The sequence below is a fragment of the Gadus macrocephalus genome, chromosome 3, assembly GCF_031168955.1.
Source record: "Gadus macrocephalus chromosome 3, ASM3116895v1".
NCBI classification, from domain to species: domain Eukaryota; kingdom Metazoa; phylum Chordata; class Actinopteri; order Gadiformes; family Gadidae; genus Gadus; species Gadus macrocephalus.
This window is the reverse complement of record NC_082384.1, coordinates 23,276,691-23,296,006: the sequence shown is the minus strand read 5'-3', so window position 1 is coordinate 23,296,006 and position 19,316 is coordinate 23,276,691. Positions and strand designations below refer to the sequence as shown.

The 19,316-nt window shown below is 52.1% G+C and overlaps 1 protein-coding gene, 1 long non-coding RNA gene and 2 other non-coding genes across 5 annotated transcripts; 2 read left to right on the top strand and 2 right to left on the bottom strand.

Annotated features, from left to right (window-relative positions):
• Positions 1–214: 214 nt before the first annotated feature.
• Positions 215–1,106, top strand: LOC132453698 (uncharacterized). The gene is made up of 3 exons (XR_009524780.1): positions 215–311; positions 395–690; positions 854–1,106. It is a non-coding gene; the product is annotated as an uncharacterized LOC132453698 (long non-coding RNA).
• A 287-nt stretch (positions 1,107–1,393) lies between these two features.
• trnak-uuu (transfer RNA lysine (anticodon UUU)) lies at positions 1,394–1,466 on the bottom strand. The gene has a single exon. It is a non-coding gene; the product is annotated as a tRNA-Lys (tRNA).
• A 438-nt stretch (positions 1,467–1,904) lies between these two features.
• trnat-ugu (transfer RNA threonine (anticodon UGU)) lies at positions 1,905–1,977 on the bottom strand. The gene has a single exon. It is a non-coding gene; the product is annotated as a tRNA-Thr (tRNA).
• Positions 1,978–2,318: 341 nt separating this feature from the next.
• On the top strand, positions 2,319–15,715 carry LOC132454634 (E3 ubiquitin-protein ligase DTX4-like). 2 transcript variants are annotated; one of them, XM_060048125.1, is made up of 12 exons: positions 2,319–2,863; positions 3,811–4,034; positions 6,556–6,770; positions 6,866–7,614; positions 9,733–9,794; positions 10,159–10,311; positions 11,426–11,487; positions 11,586–11,752; positions 13,780–13,933; positions 14,484–14,573; positions 14,668–14,766; positions 14,868–15,715. In XM_060048125.1, exons 2-12 carry the CDS (start codon positions 3,824–3,826, stop codon positions 14,988–14,990), a joined length of 2,085 nt encoding a protein of 694 aa, XP_059904108.1. In that variant the 5' UTR covers positions 2,319–2,863; positions 3,811–3,823; the 3' UTR covers positions 14,991–15,715. The 2 variants fall into 2 exon arrangements, with proteins under 2 accessions (XP_059904108.1, XP_059904107.1); XM_060048124.1 differs by lacking the exon at positions 2,319–2,863 and adding an exon at positions 2,938–3,591.
• Positions 15,716–19,316: the final 3,601 nt, after the last annotated feature.

Genomic DNA, 19,316 nt, shown 5'->3' with positions numbered 1-19,316 from the left:
AGCATCGGTTTAACTTTACTAACTTGGGTCAACTTCTTGTTAACTTATTGCATGTCAGCCTCAGTAGGAACTAGTAGTACGATTACGGTGAACGACCAAATTTAATTCACCTGTACGGTGAACGACCATTTTAATTCACCTGTACGGTAAACAACCATTTTAAATTACATGGGGATATACTAGGGATTATTTTGTACGCATCACACACACACACCCGCCTGAAGGTATTTGCCTCTTCTGGCACTTGGCCCTCCAGTGCAGGGAACAGGCCATCTCCAAAACAGGCCAAGTGGCCCAACCTCTACCAGAAGGTAAGCTTTGCCCCAACAGTAAACCAAAACTCCAAAGTGAACCAATTGTGTCTAAGTAAATCATTCTTTTCAATTAATTACAGATTGAGAAATGTCCCATGATGCTGCGTGGGCAGACCTTAATCTTAGGGATAGCCCAGACATGTACCTGTGGCTTTCACTCCCAGCAGGTAATATTGAGAGCCTGGTGAAATAAATGCATTTTGTAGGCTTACAATTTGTGATGTGGACAAAATCCCATATTGATTAGTATTAATGCTTGTTTAATGGTTTTATTGTTTCTGTCTGTCAGTCTGTGAGAAGCCCTGCAGCTACCTCTGCCTCCACCTCTGCTGCGCCTGCACGGAGCCCTGGGAGGCCTGCATTGACGCTGGCGATGGTGAATGTTTCCATCACATTAAATACCATGTCATTCACCTGGTTAGCCATGATCAACTCATCTCAGATCTGTGTGTTTACATAACTTTCATGAGTATCACTGGTGCGTGTATAATGTCATTTTTAACACCATTTTATTAAGACTATTCTTGGTTGATTTTCAGTTTGAGAAAGCGCGGTTCGGTGGGACTTTGTCTGCTGCAGCCAAGCCGAATGTCAATCTGACCAGGAGGCCTGTTGAGGTAATTGATGTACCTATAGCTGTGCCTGATGCCTAAGAACACAGCCATACAGCCAACACTATCCTTGTTTTGTAATTGTACTTCATCGGCTCAGTTTCCCCGAAACTAAAATATAATTTAGTTTTTAGTGTGGTTAATCTTAAATACGGATTGAAAATGTTGACAATAATTAATATATCTGGGTACATTTCTCACTTTTTTAAGGTTTCCCAAAACCAGAGTGAGGAGGATTAAGTGGGAAATTGCCCTAAGAAGGGCATGCCTTCAGTGTGCAGTTCTCTGAAAACCTATGGTGGCATCATGCCTTCAGTGTGTCTTGAACAACCACAAAGGTTGCACATATTATATTCATATTTTATTGTATTTGTCTAAATGCATACTTGACTGCAGATAGATTTGAGTGAAGTTACCAACACAATAGATTGCTAAGTTTTAGTAGCCCAAATATTGATAAAAGACTATCGCCCGAACAGGGACTTGAACCCTGGACCCTCAGATTAAAAGTCTGATGCTCTACCGACTGAGCTATCCGGGCTCTAAAATCGTCAAACGGCCTTGTTTTAAAGATACAAAATGTAGAAATCCATAGTTTAGTTAAGTAAACGCTTCATAGTTTACTTATTGGTACAGTCCATGGTTTACGGTGTGACATATGTTTGATTCACAGCTATGAACGATCGGTAAATAAAAGCGATATTCTTGTGTTTGTCTTGGCCTAGTATACGTGTTACTTTGCTATGGAGACCCATATCATTTGACATCACATGCTGCCCTAAATCACTCCAATGTTAAATATAACATAAAATAACTGGAACGTTAACAAAGTGGCAGTGATAATGTTTCAGCAAGAAACGATAGAAAACGGCCTTATTAGTATAGCAATAACACGATGAAAAGGAGATACTTTCTTGATATAATTTCTTTCTGAGCGTCTTTCATTGGGCGATGAACTGCAAAATCAAAAAGATTGTCTAGGCCCCAGCGAGATTTGAACTCGCGACCCCTGGTTTACAAGACCAGTGCTCTAACCCCTGAGCTATGGAGCCTTTGGATGTTGGCATCCTAGCCAAATGTCTATTTGGACGTACTAATTAGAATCGCTATAGCTCGTTATCTATTACTGTTATTGCATATTATAATCAATTATTGTGCGTAGCCATGCATCCAACACATACAAAAATGCTAAATCCTCTATAACGCATAATCCTCCGTTTAGAAAATTCGACATGGGAATATAGAGCGACAGCGCCACCTGGCGACACTATTATGAAGACTGTATTTGTACGCTGAACACATCCACGATGAAACACGGGGCGGCAGCATAGCTCATCAAAACTCCCGGAACAGTTTCAGTCTGTTGAAAGCATTACATAGTAACTTATAACAAGTTGATATGGATGTAGAAAGTTCATACTACTGGGCCTTTCAATAAAAGAAATGTACCGATTTCTTCACAGTCTTACATTATATACAGTCGTTTAATTGTCGCCCTCGTTGGTCCTGCAGGCCTACCATTCGCCCACTACAGAATGGGTTTTGGTGTATTGTCCCCTAGTGTGAATGCGGGTGGGGGATGGCCATGGTTAGTGCTTGATGAGGACTAGTTCAACACAAAATACACTGAGCGCTGCCTGGTCGAGACGGACGCCACAAGTTGAGTCGAAAAGAGCAAAAAAAATGATATTTTGGAAAAATAGGTTCTGGTTGGAGAGTCATATGAACCGTCTCCCTAGCTTCCACACTTAGCGTCGGGTCCGGGTTTCTGTCCCGTATGCGGTGTCTGGTCGAGTGCCGCGCGGACAAAGAAATCTGTGCTAGCGCTGATCGTGGGACCCGTCGGAGAACATCCACGATGGGATATAATTCACAATAAAAGTCGTTTTTTACGAGGAAGGGTATCTCGACATTACACCACTGGACCCCTATCATCGGGTAAGTGTTATAATTTATAGTTTGGTTAAATTCACATTGCCCTTTTCAAGTTCTCCACGGAAACTCCCGGTGTAGTTCGTTGGAATAGTCAACACGACAAAAAATAAACTTCGAAAACTTAAATAGAGGATATTAACATAGCAATGATTACAAGGTTGCTGGCTTCTCCTATAAATCATGAACACGACACACATGTTTACGGGACACCGCTTTTTTTCTCTCGATAGGGCTCAAGGGCAACGGAGAGTCGCTATGTGATGTTTTTCATAACTTGGTCGACCCGTTCCTCCAGTGAACTCGCGTCTTGTCTGTCATCGGGACTTCTGGGAGTGTGTAAACCTACTGCTGTATCTCGCTACTTTTTCAACTTTTCCCAACTTGCTACGCCCCAACTAACCGACACAGCCCGAGTCTCTGCGGCTTCTAGTGTGTTGCGGCGGGCGCTCGGAGGTTAGAAAGGGGTTTAAAGCATTAAACCCTAAGCAGGACAAGGCACCAAAGATCGGAGGGAAGGCGAAAATGCAGATCTACATTTTAACTACATTTCAAGGATACACGTTTTCTGTGGGGCGAAGTACCGATCGCGGTATATAGAGGATTGTTCTCAAGCCGACCCATAACAACGATGTCGACGACTGAGATTTACCTCCCGACCGATGCAGGATATACGGATCTTTTTTGCAAATGTATCGCCCTCTTCGCCGCTCCATAGCCATACCTGGTTAAATGTAAGACCCTGTTGGTAGACACGGCGTGCTTGTACCGAGTATAAATAGGCCAGCTTATCACGAATCCCGCAACAAATGTAATCTCTTATGTCCCATTGTTGGGAGAGTTTAAGCTTATTTTGCCGTGTGCTTATTGTGCCCGTCTACTTCTAGAAAGTCCTTTCGTAATAGTCGAACAGTAGCCCACATCTCATCTTAATAAAACTTCCTTCTCTCCAGGGCCTATAACAACATGCTGCTGGCCCCCGCCGTGGTCGTATGGGAATGGCTGAACGAGCACGGCCGCTGGCGGCCCTACGGCCCAGCCGTGTCCCATCACATCGAAGCGGCCATACGGAACAGCGACCCCAGAGGAGGAAGCGTGGTGCTCGGCCAGGTGGACAGCCGGCTCTCGCCATACATCATCGACCTCCAGTCCATGCACCAGTTCAGACAAGACACGGGTACGAGTGCCACATAAAGTGCATTACTTGATTGGAGTCTCCAGTCGAGAGTGTTTATCTGGTGGCCTTGTGTATTGTTTGTGCACTAGTTTCTTGTTTGCGAAATGGTTTGCGTTGGAGCTCCTTCATTACTGTTATTTTGAACATAGTTCTGTCTTCATGGAGCTCCGTCTGTATGTCCTGGCTCTCTGGGGCTTTGGTGGACCGGCCCCTGGACTAGACCCTGTCTAACGGCCTAGTCTGTCGTCTCCAGGAGGCTGGTGTTGTGTTCACGTGTGGCAGAAATTGATGGATTCCCCGAGAAGAGATGAGTTTGTGGCTCTTCCATGGCGGCTGCCCTTACCATACAAACAGTGCTTATTGTTAAAATGTGTCGTCTGCGACACATTACCAATAATCTCTGGCTAATGCCGTTAGCCTGTGTGTTGCTACCCCAGAGCATAGACTGGATATTTGCATCACCAATATTCTTTAGGCTCTAGCATATGGTGTTCCCACGGTGACAAGGGGATCCCACTCACCACTAATCAATCAGAATGTAGCAGGAAATTGTTCAGCTGTTCATCTACAACCCAGTCCAAACGTGAAAACCAGCCAGCAGGATGGCCTAATATTCTGTGAACAATGGAGTTCTTCTGTCAAGGCCGAGAGAACCTCATGGTTAGAGAATGTTGTGAAACAAATTTACTAGGGTTTCCACCAAGGTGAACGGGTAAGGGAGGCCAAGTCGAAAGATCAGGGAGACTAGGTGTTCCTTGAAGGATAAGGGGGGGAGGTGGATGGGTGAGGGGAAACTGGGTGAAGGTTTGCCACCAATACGTGGCATAACCAAGTTGTGCTTGGAGAACAGAACGGGAAACAACAGGAGTCGGGTGATGTTGAAGCCATGTATGGGCATTGTTTGATAACAACCTTGGCTGGGAGCAATCACAGAGCGAGACCATAAACTTTTGCCATGAATATGTGAGACCATAAACATTGTCTGCCAGGCTGGAGGTGCAGTTCTGCTGACCAGCTCTGCTTCTGTATAACTTTTGCCATGAATATATGTCGAAATGCTCAAGCCTGTGGTTCGTTGTGACTAGAGCGTAGACTGGAAGGTCTGTAGGGCATCGGCTTAGAACTACCCCAAGAACTGGATGGAGGGTTCTGAGACTGCTTGTCGATCTTGTGTTTCAGATGAAGGCAGGTCGAGAGATAAAGACATAAATGAAACAAGAGGACTTCTCTTGATCTGAATGTTGTTATTCAGCCTTTGAGTCGGGACTCACCTGCCTGGCTGTTTTTTCTTTTTTTTTATCTCACATGACCATAACACAGCAGTGCATGCTGGGAAAGCCTGGCCAATAACAACAAAAAGAGCCCTCAACAGGAAATAATGTTTTAGTGATATGTGATCGCATGGAGGAAATGAAAACACAAAGTGTTGGGCATCATGGTTGATGCTAGTGCAGTGGACATTTTTTTTACTTTATTGATAACGTAACTAAGAACAAACTTAAGAGTTTATTCTTAACAGTGGGAAAGCTCCAGTGTTGATGCAGGGAAAGGTCCTTGAGGGAACAGCAGCAGACAGGGATGCCACTACTCCTTCGGCCATCTCAGGAATGTAGCTCGTGGTCTCTCTGAGTCAGCCGAGTCTGTCTCCGTCCCCCTCACGGAAGATGAGCGGGGTTCAAACAGTGAACTGGTGACCATAGATAATAACTAAGGGGTCCTAATGTCTTCCAAACATGTCCTATGGAAATGTCCAATACACTACCCTTCACACCCACTCTGCAGTGGGTGTGAAGGGTAGTACCACACACACACACACACACACACACACACACACACACACACACACACACACACACACACACACACACACACACACACACACACACACACACACACACACACACACACACACACACACCCCCCCCCCCCCCCCCCCCCCCGGTGTGGGTCTGATGCCTGGTTCTACAGCACTGGGTAGCGCCTTGAAACAGCAGCCCTGAGAACCACAGAGGGCAGATGGACCCCCGCCTGCTGCTCTTTCTCCCGGCTGCCGGTCTCCCTTCCTCTCGCTTTCTGTTCCCCCATCGTCATGTTGTGTGTCTGACTGCCGGATGAAAGGGTGCTGAGCCATCTGTTGGGGGGGGGGGAAGGGGGTAAGGGGGGGGGGGGGGGGGGCAGTGCTAGCGTGTATCCGCTAGCTCTCTGGGGTCGTTGCGATGGTAGCGTCTCCTGCTGTGTTTGGTTCAGAGCGGAGGCCGAACAGACCCTGGGGTTCGTCTGAGGTGCCACGGGGCAGCTCTGCACAGGTTTTTTTTTTTTTTTTTTTTAATGCGTCCTGATTGGTGCATTTGTGATAAGAAAGTGAAACAATATATACCGCTGTCGGTACAATAAGGATGTTCGTAGAACCAAGTGTAAAGTGCATAGCACCGACAGTCGCTAGGTTAACCCGTTCCCCTTGTGCAACAAAGATAGCTAGGATAAGATCTTTTTCATCCCTCATATGATCCTATTCCGGCAGGCACCATCCGTCCGGTGAGGCGGTGTTTCTACGAGCCGGGGACCGCCCCGGCGCAGGGCGTGCAGTGGGAGTGGGAGAGCTCCACGGGGGCCTGGACCACCTATGACATGGAGGCGGCCATCGCCATCCACAAGGCCCACAGCCGGCAGCAGGCCGGGCTGGACCTGGAGCCCCTCGGGCTGGCCCAGCTCATCGACTTCAGCACCATGACCCAGGTACGAGTCGTCGGCGTGATGAGGGGGGGCGGCGGCGGCGTCCGTGACGTTATCTGTCGTGCGACGTCACCTCTGACCTGTGTGGTCGTCCTCAGGTGAACCGGCAGAGCGGGCGGTGTCGGAGGCTGCGGCGGCGTGTGGACATGGCCTACCCCCTGGTGTCGGGGCCCCTCCCCCGCGGAGCGCCCAGGTTTGGGGGCGGGGCCCTGTTGGGGGTGGGCGTGGCCGGCTCCAACGCCGGGAACGCCCCCTTCCCCAACGGCCCGGCCACGGGCCCGGCCGCCGGCCCCGCCCCCTCCTGCGACTGCCAGCAGTGCGTGCTGGTCCGGAGTGTGAAGAGCGGCGGGGTTCAGACGCTGGGCCGACGCACCAAGAGGCTCCCCGCCCCGCCCCCTCAAGCCCCGCCCCGCTCCGCCACGCTGGGCCACGCCCCCCGGCAGAGCTGCGACTGGCAGCTGCCGCACGGCCTGGCCATCTCCCGCAACACCGCCTCGCCGCGCAAGAACGCCCAGCTCTTCGCCCAATCGCTCGCCGCCCTCAGCGTGAGCTCCGCCCTCACCGTGAGCTCCGCCCTCACCTCGGGCTCCGCCGACGGGCCGTCCCGGTCGGCCAAACGGGACGCCCCGCACGCCGAGCGACCGGTGCCCATCGCCACGCTGGTGACCCCGGCGACGGCCGTGACCACGCCCCCCTCCCCCGTGCCGTCTCCCTCCCCCGTGGTGATGAAGCCCAACGGCGATGTCACCCTTGTCCCGTTGCCGCGGCGATCCAGTCTAGCCGGGCTGAGCCGACCGGCGCTCCAGAGAATCGCCCGGGCCCAGAACAGAACTCTGCTGGCTGCTGGGTAAAACACACACACACACTCACACTCACACTCACACTCTTCCCCTCCCCTCCCCCTGGTCTAGGAGCCCTGTCCGTTCCTTTGTTGGTTTCCATGGTAACTTTTGTTGGTTCACAGGAGCCTGTTTCTCATTAGCAACACAATGCTGGCTCCTCCTCCTCCTCCTCCTCCTCCTCCTCCTCCTCCCTTCTCTCTCCTCCTACCTCGTCCCTCCTCCTCTCTCTCCTCCTCCTCCTCCCTTCTCTCTCTCCTCCTACCTCGTCCCTCCTCCTCTCTCTCCTCCTCCTCCTCCCTTTTCTCTCTCCTCCTACCTCGTCTCTCCTCCTCTCTCTCCACCTTCTCCGCTGCTCTCTTCCGCCTCCTCTCCCTTCCTCTCTCCTCCTCCTCCTCCCTTCTCTCTCTCCTCCTCCTCCCTTCTCTCTCTCCTCCTCCCTTCTCTCTCTCCTCCTCCTCCTCCCTTCTCTCTCTCCTCTTACCTCGTCTCTCCTCTCTCTCCTCCTTCTCCGCTGCTCTCTTCCCCCTCCTCTCCCTTCCTCTCTCCTACTCCCCAACTCTCTCCTCCACTCCCTCCAGATGGCTTCATGTGGGTTGTGGAGAACTTAAAGTCTTTAATCGAAAGTCCAAACCTCCAGAACCCTTGGTGGTAGAGAGTGATCCGTGTCGGCTCCGTGTGTTCAGAGCAGATCAGACAGAAACCTATTCTAGATGAATGGTTACTGTTGGAATTTGGTGTGTGTGTGTCTGTGGGTGTGCGTGTGTGCGCACGCACAGGGAAGAGTGTGGGAATTTCTGATTGTCTGGTTTCCAAATGAGGCCAGCTGGTGGCCATCTGGGGGGAGAGGAGAGAGAGAGAGAGAGGGGGAGAGAGAGAGGGAGAGAGAGAGGGGGAGGGAGAGAGAGGGAGAGGGAGAGGGAGAGAGAGAGAGAGAGAGAGGGGGAGGGAGAGAGAGGGGGAGGGAGAGAGAGAGAGAGAGAGAGAGAGAGGGAGAGAGAGAGAGAGAGAGGGAGAGGGGGAGGGAGAGGGAGAGAGAGAGAGAGAGAGAGAGAGACAAACACAAAGAGAGAGGGCAAGGCAAACAAAAGAGTGTGTGTGTGTGGGGGGTAAGGTTTGTGCGTGTGTATGTGTGCCGGTAAGGTAGGGCTCAAGAGTAACATTTTCAACTTGTGGCAATGGTGCCGCCAACTTTTTAATTTGGGGACATCCATACAAATCTGTCCGCACTCCTTTTTGGCTCTTTGTGGCCGTGTTGCCATGTCCTTTATCACGTACCATCACTTCAGCACATCGACAAATTCGCCATTTAGCCGTTGGTCTCAGCTGGATTTTAAGTGGGTCGTGAGAAAAACAAGAGCTCAAATCATATCATCAGACGTTCTTTGTCTTTCTACCACGCAGCGCTAACGTCAGGTGTACTAGGGCTGAAAGATGAATCGAATTCAAACAGACATAGCGATGCAATAGAACACGATTTAATTTTTTCTTTCAATTTTCAATAGTTAAATAATATCAATTCACGCATCAGTTCATCTCCAGACATAAGCCTGGGTTAAAGGAGAGAGCCGTTTATATGTTGACTGCTACCAATGTTGTGTTGGTCATGCTATAAATGAATTTGCTTGTGTCGATTATAAACATAAGGAACCTAAAAAGTGGAACTGGTCTAAATATTCGCATTGAAATTATTTCCCAGAATCGTTCAGCACTTGTGTGTGATCCGATTCACATCGAAGCGCTGCAAAACCACATCCGCAGACTTCCCCAGCACGTCACTAGCTCGTCATGGTGTGGTTCTGCTTATGGTTCTCCAATCAAACATGTGTTCTCACTAATGTGAAAAATAAATAAATAAATGGGAAAAAATGAGGATGTCTACTAATGTCAGCGTGGCAACAGCCCTGTGTGGAAAAATAAAGCAGCATGGGGCGGTCGCCGTCCCCTCGTTGGGACAACTATCATCTCTGTTTGTATTCTTGTTATTTTAATGGCACCAATGCGACCTGGGAAAAAAAAAACTCTCATCCACGTGATAAATGGTTGCAGTGTTGCTCCCTGGTGTGTGTGTGTGTGTGTGTGTGTGTGTGTGGTGTGTGACCAGTTTGTGTTGTGTTGTGTTGCAGCATTCCGATGGTGCCGGTAAAGAACATCAAGCCCTCCAGTCTGATACAGCCAGCCCTAGCAGGTCAGCAAGCACTATCAATCACTAACACACTATCAATCACTCACTCACTCCCTCTCTGTCTCATTCACTCACTATCACTCACTCACTATGACTCATTCACTATCTATCACTAACACACCATCACTCACTCACTCCCTCTCTGTCTCATTCACTCACTATCACTCATTCACACACTATGACTCACTCACTTACTATGACTCACTCTCTGTCACTCACTCAATATCACTCACTCATGTATCACTCTCCCAGTACCACTCTCTCACTCAGTATCAATCTCACTATCACTCACTCGCTACCACGCCGTCACTGGTTCCCTCTCACGTCTATGTATAACCAATCTATATCTATATCCATGTCTGTGCAGGCATCACCGGGACCCTGATGAGTGCCGCAGGACTTCCTGTGTGTCTGACCCGTCCTCCGGAGGACCACCCCCTCGTCCCCAAGAACCTGCTCAGACCGGTCCCGGGGTTCACAAGCTGCTGCCGCAAGACCAGCAAGAAACAAACGCGCAAGGGTGAGGCATGCTCTCGCTCCCACAGTCACTCACGCTAGGGCTTTGACTCCGAACTTCGTGATTCGAATGTAATTCGAGTATCAAAAAATAAATCAAAATTCAAACGAATATTAGGCAGCCCTTAATATTCGAACCTGTTATGGGCAGGCCAAGAGGGAGAGACGTCGGAGAACCCGACGCAGTCTATTCATAATATTGTAACGACCACGGAAGAGGCAGTGACTGAAGTATTGATTAGACAGCGATTTACTAGAAACCTAATAAACCGTTGGAACACGCAGGACCGGTAACCATAGCAACGCCGGTAAACCAACCTCGCAAAGCCCAATCCTGGACGTCGTAGAAAGCGGCGAAAAAAGAGACATTAAAAAGAGTAAAAAAGTTAAGTAAGCAATTAAGTAAAAAGAGACATTTTTAATTTAATAGCAACGATGACAAGACGGAAAACAGGTAACTTATCAAGGTAATTTTGCCGGCATCTGAGGGGAGATATGTCATCTCCAAACATCCGGTGGAGTTTCGGCGGTGTTCGGAAGCGTTCGGAGGCGTTCTATGCATAGCTGTAGACCGTACTACACTGTCAAGGGTAGTATGGTCAAGTAGTAGACACTGAACAGAAATAGCATGTACTAAGTATTCGAATTCAGCCCAGGTCTTACTGAATGCATTTAATGGTCAAAATATTATTAATAAATATTAATATTAATAAACAAACGAACTTCGAATATGATTTTTGGGCAAAAGTCAAAGCCTTAACTCCCTCTCACAGTCACTCCCTCTCACACTCACTCACTCACTCACTCACTCACTCACTCACTCACTCACTCACTCACTCTCTCTCTCACTTTCTCACACTCTCACTCACTCACTCACTCACTCACTTAGTCACTCACTCAGTCAGTCACTCACTCACTCTCACAGTCACTCACTCACTCACTCTCATAGTCACTCACTCACTCACTCACACACTCACTCACTCACTCACTCACTCACTCACTCACTCACTCACTCACTCACTCACTCACTCACTCACTCACTCACTCACTCACTCACTCACTCACTCTCACAGTCACTCACTCACTCACTCACTGAGCTCCTCTTCCTCCTCTCGCAGGCCGCAGCCCCGAGGAGGTGGTGAGGAGGTACGTGCTGAAGGTCAAGACCCCCCAGGACCAGGTAGGAGGAGCACTTTCTCACATCACCTTCCTCCTCCTCTTCCTCCTCCTCCTCCTCCTCCCTGGACTCCGCCCTGACCTCTGGCTCCCCTCCTGCAGGACTGTCCCATCTGCATGGACCCCCTCGCGGGGCCGGCCGGGTACGTGGGCCCCCAGACGGGGTCCTCCGCCCGGGCTGACACGGTGGTCCGGCTGGCCGAGTGTGGCCACGTCCAGCACCTCGGCTGCCTGCTGGCCCGCTACAACGCCAGCTACAGGGACGGCAGGTAGACGCTGAGCTCCTCCCGTCTCCAGCCCCGCTGACCCCCTCCGACCCGTCTGTCTCTCTCTCCTCTGACCCGTCTGTCTCTCTCCCCTCTGACCCGTCTGTCTCTCTCTCCTCCGACCCGTCTGTCTCTCTCCCCTCTGACCCGTCTGTCTCTCTCTCCTCTGACCCGTCTGTCTCTCTCTCTCCTCCGACCCGTCTGTCTCTCTCTCCTCTGACCCGTCTGTCTCTCTCCCCTCTGACCCGTCTGTCTCTCTCCCCTCTGACCCGTCTGTCTCTCTCCCCTCTGACCCGTCTGTCTCTCTCTCCTCTGACCCGTCTGTCTCTCTCTCTCCTCCGACCCGTCTGTCTCTCTCTCCTCTGACCCGTCTGTCTCTCTCCCCTCTGACCCGTCTGTCTCTCTCCCCTCTGACCCGTCTGTCTCTCTCCCCTCTGACCCGTCTGTCTCTCTCCCCTCCGACCCGTCTGTCTCTCTCCCCTCTGACCCGTCTGTCTCTCTCTCTCCTCCGACCCGTCTGTCTCTCTCTCCTCTGACCCGTCTGTCTCTCTCTCCTCTGACCCGTCTGTCTCTCTCCCCTCCGACCCGTCTGTCTCTCTCCCCTCTGACCCGTCTGTCTCTCTCTCCTCTGACCCGTCTGTCTCTCTCTCCTCTGACCCGTCTGTCTCTGACCCGTCTGTCTCTCTCTCCTCTGACCCGTCTGTCTCTCTCTCCTCTGACCCGTCTGTCTCTCTCCCCTCTGACCCGTCTGTCTCTCTCCCCTCTGACCCGTCTGTCTCTCTCTCCTCTGACCCGTCTGTCTCTCTCTCCTCTGACCCGTCTGTCTCTCTCTCCTCTGACCCGTCTGTCTCTCTCTCCTCTGACCCGTCTGTCTCTCTCCCCTCTGACCCGTCTGTCTCTCTCCCCTCTGACCCGTCTGTCTCTCTCCCCTCTGAACCGTCTGTCTCTCTCTCCTCTGACCCGTCTGTCTCTCTCCCCTCTGACCCGTCTGTCTCTCTCCCCTCCGACCCGTCTGTCTCTCTCTCTCCTCCGACCCGTCTGTCTCTCTCTCCTCTGACCCGTCTGTCTCTCTCTCCTCTGACCCGTCTGTCTCTCTCTCCTCTGACCCGTCTGTCTCTCTCCCCTCTGACCCGTCTGTCTCTCTCTCCTCTGACCCGTCTGTCTCTCTCTCCTCTGAACCGTCTGTCTCTTTGACCCGTCTCTTTCCCCTCTTACCTGTCTCTCTTTAACCCGTCTCTCTCTCCACTAACCTATCTCTCTCTAACCTCTACCCCATTGGTTCTCAAAGTGCGGCCCCGCGGGCCAATGGCGGCCCGCAGAAACATTCCTGGCGGCCCGCAATGACATACAGAAAAAAATATATATATTTTTATGTACAACGTCATTTATGTATCAAATCATAATTTTTATAAGGGCAATGGCCGGAAGGTCAAAGCGTGGCATTTAATTGCAGTCGTTTTGGGAGTGGAAGTTGAGTACATTAGGTTTAGGAATTATCGCGTGATCTCGTGATCTCGCGTGAATACGGCTGGCTCGCAACGCGCGTTGCGCTGCCGTAACGCGCCCGGTGGAAATGCAAGCAGGGCAGAGTCGCAGCCGTAACGTTGCTGTAACGCGTCCGGTGGAATCCCCGGGTCAGAGGAAAACCCGAAACAGCGGGATATTTGGCCCAGTGAAGACCATTCATCGAACCAACCCCCCCTGTCTGGGCTGCTCGTCATCCCCCTCAGGACTCCTTGTCCCCCCCCACTCCGGCCCTGGCACCATACATTGCTTTCTGTCTGTGGGTAACACTGCATGTCTCTCTTTTACCCGTCTCTCTCTCCTCTAACCGGCTCTCTCCATCCTCCTAACCCGTTTATCTCTCTCCCCTCTTACCCGTCTCTCTCTCTAACCAGTATCTCTCTACTCACCTGTCTCTCTCTAAACCATCTCTCCTTTCCAACCCATCTCTCTCTCTCTCTCCTCTCTCACTTGTCTGCCTCTCTCTCTAAACTGTCTGTCCCTCCCTTTAACCTGTCTATCTGTAGCCTTCAGTGTGCGATCTGTAAGACGGTCTACGGGGTGAGGACCGGGAACCAGCCGGCAGGGAAGATGCAGTTCCACGTCATCCCCCCCTCCCTCCCTGGTTACCCCGACTGCAAAACCATCCGCATCGTCTACAACATCCCAGCTGGTACCCAGGTACACCCCCGACCTAAACCCTCACTGTCCACGCTGGTACCAGGGTACACCACCGCCCTAAACCCTCACTATCCACGCTGGTACCCGGGTACACCCCCACCCTAAACCCTCACTGTCCACGCTGGTACCCGGGTACACCACCGCCCTAAACCCTCACTATCCACGCTGGTACCAGGGTACACCACTGCCCTAAACCCTCACTATCCCAGCTGGTACCAGGGTACACCACTGCCCTAAACCCTCACTATCCCAGCTGGTACCAGGGTACCCCCTCGCCCTAAACCCTCACTATCCCAGCTGGTACCCAGGTACCCCCCCGCCCTAAACCCTCACTATCCACGCTGGTACCAGGGTACCCCCTCACCCTAAACCCTCACTATCCCAGCTGGTACCAGGGTACCCCCTCACCCTAAACCCTCACTATCTCAGCTGGTACCCGGGTACCCCCCCGCCCTAAACCCTCACTATCCACGCTGGTACCAGGTTGTGCTGAACTGTAAGGCTACGTGTGTGTGTGTGTGTGTGTGTGTGTGTGTGTGTGTGTGTCCAGGGTCCGGAGGACGTGAACCCGGGCAAGCCCTTCACAGCGCGGGGGTTCCCCAGACACTGCTACCTCCCGGACACGCCGAAGGGACGACAGGTACGGCGAACGCATCCACCCGGTCGCCACAGGAACCCGGGTAAACGGTTCAGAGGCTAAGAAGGGAGGTCGTCTAACGCGTGCGTCTGTTCAGGTGTTGGGTCTGCTGGTGGTCGCCTGGGAGCGCAGACTCGTCTTCACCGTGGGAAGGTCCTGCACCTCGGGAGAGGAGGACACGGTGGTGTGGAACCAGGTACACGCACGCACGCGCACACACGCGCACACACGTACGTGCACACAAACACGTACACACGTGCACGCATGCATACATACTCTTTTGTGTGTGTGTTCCAGGTGCACCATAAGACAGAGTTTGGCTCCAACCTGACGGGTCACGGCTACCCCGACCCCGGACACCTGGACTCCATGGTGGACCAGCTCAGGGCCCTCGGAGTCGGCCCCGACGACCTGCTCTGACCACGCCCCCGACGACCTGCTCTGACCACGCCCCCGACGACCTGCTTTGACCACGCCCCCGACGACCTGCTTTGACCACGCCCCCGACGACCTGCTCTGACCACGCCCCCGACGACCTGCTCTGACCACGCCCCCGACGACCTGCTCTGACCACGCCCCCGACGACCTGCTCTGACCACGCCCCCGACGACCTGCTCTGACCACGCCCCCGACGACCTGCTCTGACCACGCCCCCGACGACCTGCTCTGGCCACCTATGCTCTGACCACGCCCCCGACGACATGCTATGACCTCTTTCCCCGGACGACACGCCCCCCAACGACACGCCCTGACCACGCCCACCGACGACACGCCCTGACCACGCCCCCCGACGACACGCCCTGACCACGCCCACCGACGACACGCCCTGACCACGCCCCCCGACGACACGCCCTGACCACGCCCCCCGACGACACGCCCTGACCACGCCCCCCGACGACACGCCCTGACCACGCCCACTGACGACACGCCCTGACCACGCCCACCGACGACACGCCCTGACCACGCCCACCGACGACACGCCCTGACCACGCCCCCGACGACCTGCTCTGAACTCTTTCCCCGGATGACACACCCCCTGACGACACACCCTGACCACGGCCACTGACGACACACCCCCTGACGACACACCCTGACCACGCCCACTGACGACACGCCCCCTGACGACACACCCTGACCATGCCCACTGACGACACGCCCCCTGACGACACACCCTGACCACGCCCACTGACGACACGTCCCCTGACGACACACCCTCACCACGCCCACCGACGACACGCCCCTGACGACTCGCCCTGACGATACGCCATCGACGACATGCCATGACCACGCCAAGGACAGACGAAGAAAGAGAGAGAGAGAGAGAGAGAGAAAGGAGGAAGCTACAGGAGGGCGAGCAGAGAGACGGGTGTCTTTACTTCAACAGGACTAGGCTGCGGCCCCTTGAACATTTTTGATGGGTTGGTTAAAGTAACCAGGACTCTGTCAATCACTTCCTGTTCCTGTTGGGTCAAAGTTCAGCTGAACATTTGCAGAGAGATAAAAAAATAAAGAGCAGAGCTACCAGGACTAACAACCACTAGGCTAATACTAACAGACTAATCCTAGCAGGCCAATGATAATGGACTAATGCTAAAAGGCTAACAATAACGGACTAATGCTAGTAGGCTAACACTAACTTATCTTTACTGAGACAGTGGGAGATTAACTGGGTGAGAGAATATTGAAACGAAGGAAAAGGGAGGGAAGAGAGTGAGGTGGAGGAGAGGGAGGGAGAGGAAGATGGATGTACAGCAGGAAGAAAGAAGGTTTGAGAATTTAGATTATAATAGCTTTAAAGAGAAATAACAGTTGTTTAGCTCTAGCAGAACGTGTGGCGAGAGATTTTCAGTGTTAAAGAACCCTCTAGATATATCGATACAAGCTAGCCACACTGCAGTCGCCTGGCCACCGTCGCCTGGCCACCATCGCCTGGCCACCGTCGCCTGGCCACCGTCGCCTGGCCACCGTCGCCTGGCCACCGTCGCCTGGCTACCGTCTTAAGACTGATCGCTTGGTTACCGTCACCTGGCAACCGTCGCCTGGCTACCTTTGCCAGGCTGCGTCGCCTGGCTATTTTCACCTCGCTATTGTCACCTAGCTACGGTCGCCTGCCTACCGTCGCCTGGCCACCGTTGCCTGGCCACCGTCGCCTGGCTACCGTCGCCTGGCAATCGTCGCTTGGCTACCGTCGCCTGGCTACTGTCGTAAGACTGGTCTCCTGGCTTCTGTCGCCTGGCTTCTGTCGCCTGGCTACTGTCGCCTGGCCACCGTCGCCTGGCCACCGTCGCCTGGCCACCGTCGCCTGGCCACCGTTGCCTGGCCACTGTCAACAGGCTACCGTCGTAAGACTGGTCTCCTGGCTTCTGTCGCCTGGCCACCGTTGCCTGGCCACCGTCGCCTGGCCACCGTCGCCTGGCCACTGTCAACAGGCTACAGTCGCCTGGCTACCGTCGTAAGAATGGTCGCCTGGTAACCGTCGCCTGGCAATCGTCGCTTGGCTACCGTCGCCTGGCTACCGTCGTAAGACTGGTCTCCTGGCTTCTGTCGCCTGGCTTCTGTCGCCTGGCTACTGTCGCCTGGCCACCGTCGCCTGGCCACCGTCGCCTGGCCACCGTTGCCTGGCCACTGTCAACAGGCTACCGTCGTAAGACTGGTCTCCTGGCTTCTGTCGCCTGGCTACTGTCGCCTGGCCACCGTCGCCTGGCCACCGTCGCCTGGCCACCGTCGCCTGGCCACTGTCAACAGGCTACAGTCGCCTGGCTACCGTCGTAAGAATGGTCGCCTGGTAACCGTCGCCTGGTTACCGTCGCCTGGCTGCCGTCGCCTGGCTACTGTCAACAGGCTACAGCCGCCTGGCCACTGTTGAGAGGCCACCGTCGCCTGGCTGCCGTCGCCTGGCCACTGTTGACAGGCCACCGTCGCCTGGCCACTGTTGACAGGCCACCGTCTCCTGGCCACCGTCGCCTGGCCACTGTTGACAGGCCACCGTCTCCTGGCCACCGTCGCCTGGCTACCGTCATAAGACTGGTCGCCTGGTTACCGTCGCCTGGCTACCGTCGCCTGGCTACCGTCGCCTGGCTGCCGTCGCCTGGCTGCCGTCGCCTGGCTGCCGTCGCCTGGCTGCCGTCGCCTGGCCGCTGTCGCCTGGCTACCGTCGCCTGGCTACCGTCGCCTGGCTACCGTCGCCTGGCTACCGTCGCCTGGCTACCGTCGCCTGGCTACCGTCACCTGGCTACCGTCGCCTGGTTACCGTCGACATGCTACCGTCGCCTGGCAATCGTCGCCAGGCTGCTTCAAAGGTGCTAAAACATATAGGGGGACCTGTACTTCCCTTTAGAGAGGTACTGAGGTCTGTATTTCCTGTTTGAATAATAATACGATGTGCATGTAGTTCCTGTTAGAATATTGAGCTGCATGCATCTCCTGTTTGAGAGGTATTGAGGTACATTTACTTCCTGTAAAAGAGGTACTGGGGTACATGCACTTCCTGTTAGAATAATACTTTGCTGAAAGTTCTTGTTAAGAGTCAGTCATTTCTACTTCTGGGAGAGATATTTAGGTACATCCTGTCACATAATGTGAAAATACGATTTCTGCTTACTTTTATAAGTGTGTGTGTGTGTGTCTGTGTAAGCAGGTATATGTACCTGTTTATGTGTGTGGTTGTTTGTTTACTAGTAAACATGTTTGAGGGTAACTGCATTCTTGAGCTTCTGTAAAGCTTTCAAAAACAACTAGACGATGACTGTGGTTTAATCTTCAACTCTCGGCTGATGCCATAGTGGGACATCATTCGTATCATTTATTTTAGTTTTGTAGAAATGTATTGTTTTTCTCACTTGGTACCTGTATTCTTGATTTTATTTTGAAGATATTTTGGTCTGTTTTTATAAGCTGTATCTGGTCCTCTTTTCAAGACGAAAAATGCTATTTTCTGGACGTTTATTTTTTTTTTGTAATTAATGAATTTGTCATGAATTTTGTACGTGATCGTGATGGACTTAAACGTGTGGCCGTAGTCACAGGGCAGAATCCTCAGTCACGCGGCCTGCTTCCATGGTTGGAGTTTCCCAATGGCTGACATGTTAAATAGCAGAAGTATGATCGATAATACAAAAACATATAAACATTGTTTAAAAAAAAAAATAACGTGTGTGTGTGTGTGTGTGTGTGTGTGTGTGTGTGTGAGTGATAGAAAAAGCTTGAAGACACCATAAAATGTCATCCTCACTGTTTGCATCGCGGCAAGAGGTGTGTGAAAGTAAAAACCTTATTTGATTGGATTTTAACTAGCAACCTATGTAGGCCTAGTTCAGCATTTGCCGTCCCGAGTGCTCCCCTTTTTCAACCTCGCTAAAACAGGAAAAAAAAATCAATTATATATATATATATATATATATATATATATATATATATATATATATATATATATATATATATATATATATATCACACACACACACACACACACACACACCTAATGTTATTAAATGTTCTCAATATCTTAAGTACATTCTAAATTTTCTGGAATCGATGTATGACACATAAACACGTTCATTTTGCGAAAATTCCTTTGACGCTAAAATTCGAAAACGAACGTGTTACAATTTCATGCTGCAATTTCAAAGCTTTGAGAGGCGGTTCAAAAAGCGATAACGTCCCAATCGGGAAAGTGGTGCAGGGCTCAAAGTGGTGCAGCGCCAAGCCTCACGCTTTGAGTGTGACAGTCACGCAATTTGACCCATT

What these genes read in the sequence shown, in the direction of transcription:
- LOC132454634 (XM_060048124.1), top strand. An exon ending in AGAACTCTGCTGGCTGCTGG is followed by an intron (nt 7,615 to 9,732) that starts GTAAAACACACA and finishes GTTGTGTTGCAG; the next exon opens with CATTCCGATGGTGCCGGTAA. An exon ending in CAAGAAACAAACGCGCAAGG is followed by an intron (nt 10,312 to 11,425) that starts GTGAGGCATGCT and finishes CTCCTCTCGCAG; the next exon opens with GCCGCAGCCCCGAGGAGGTG.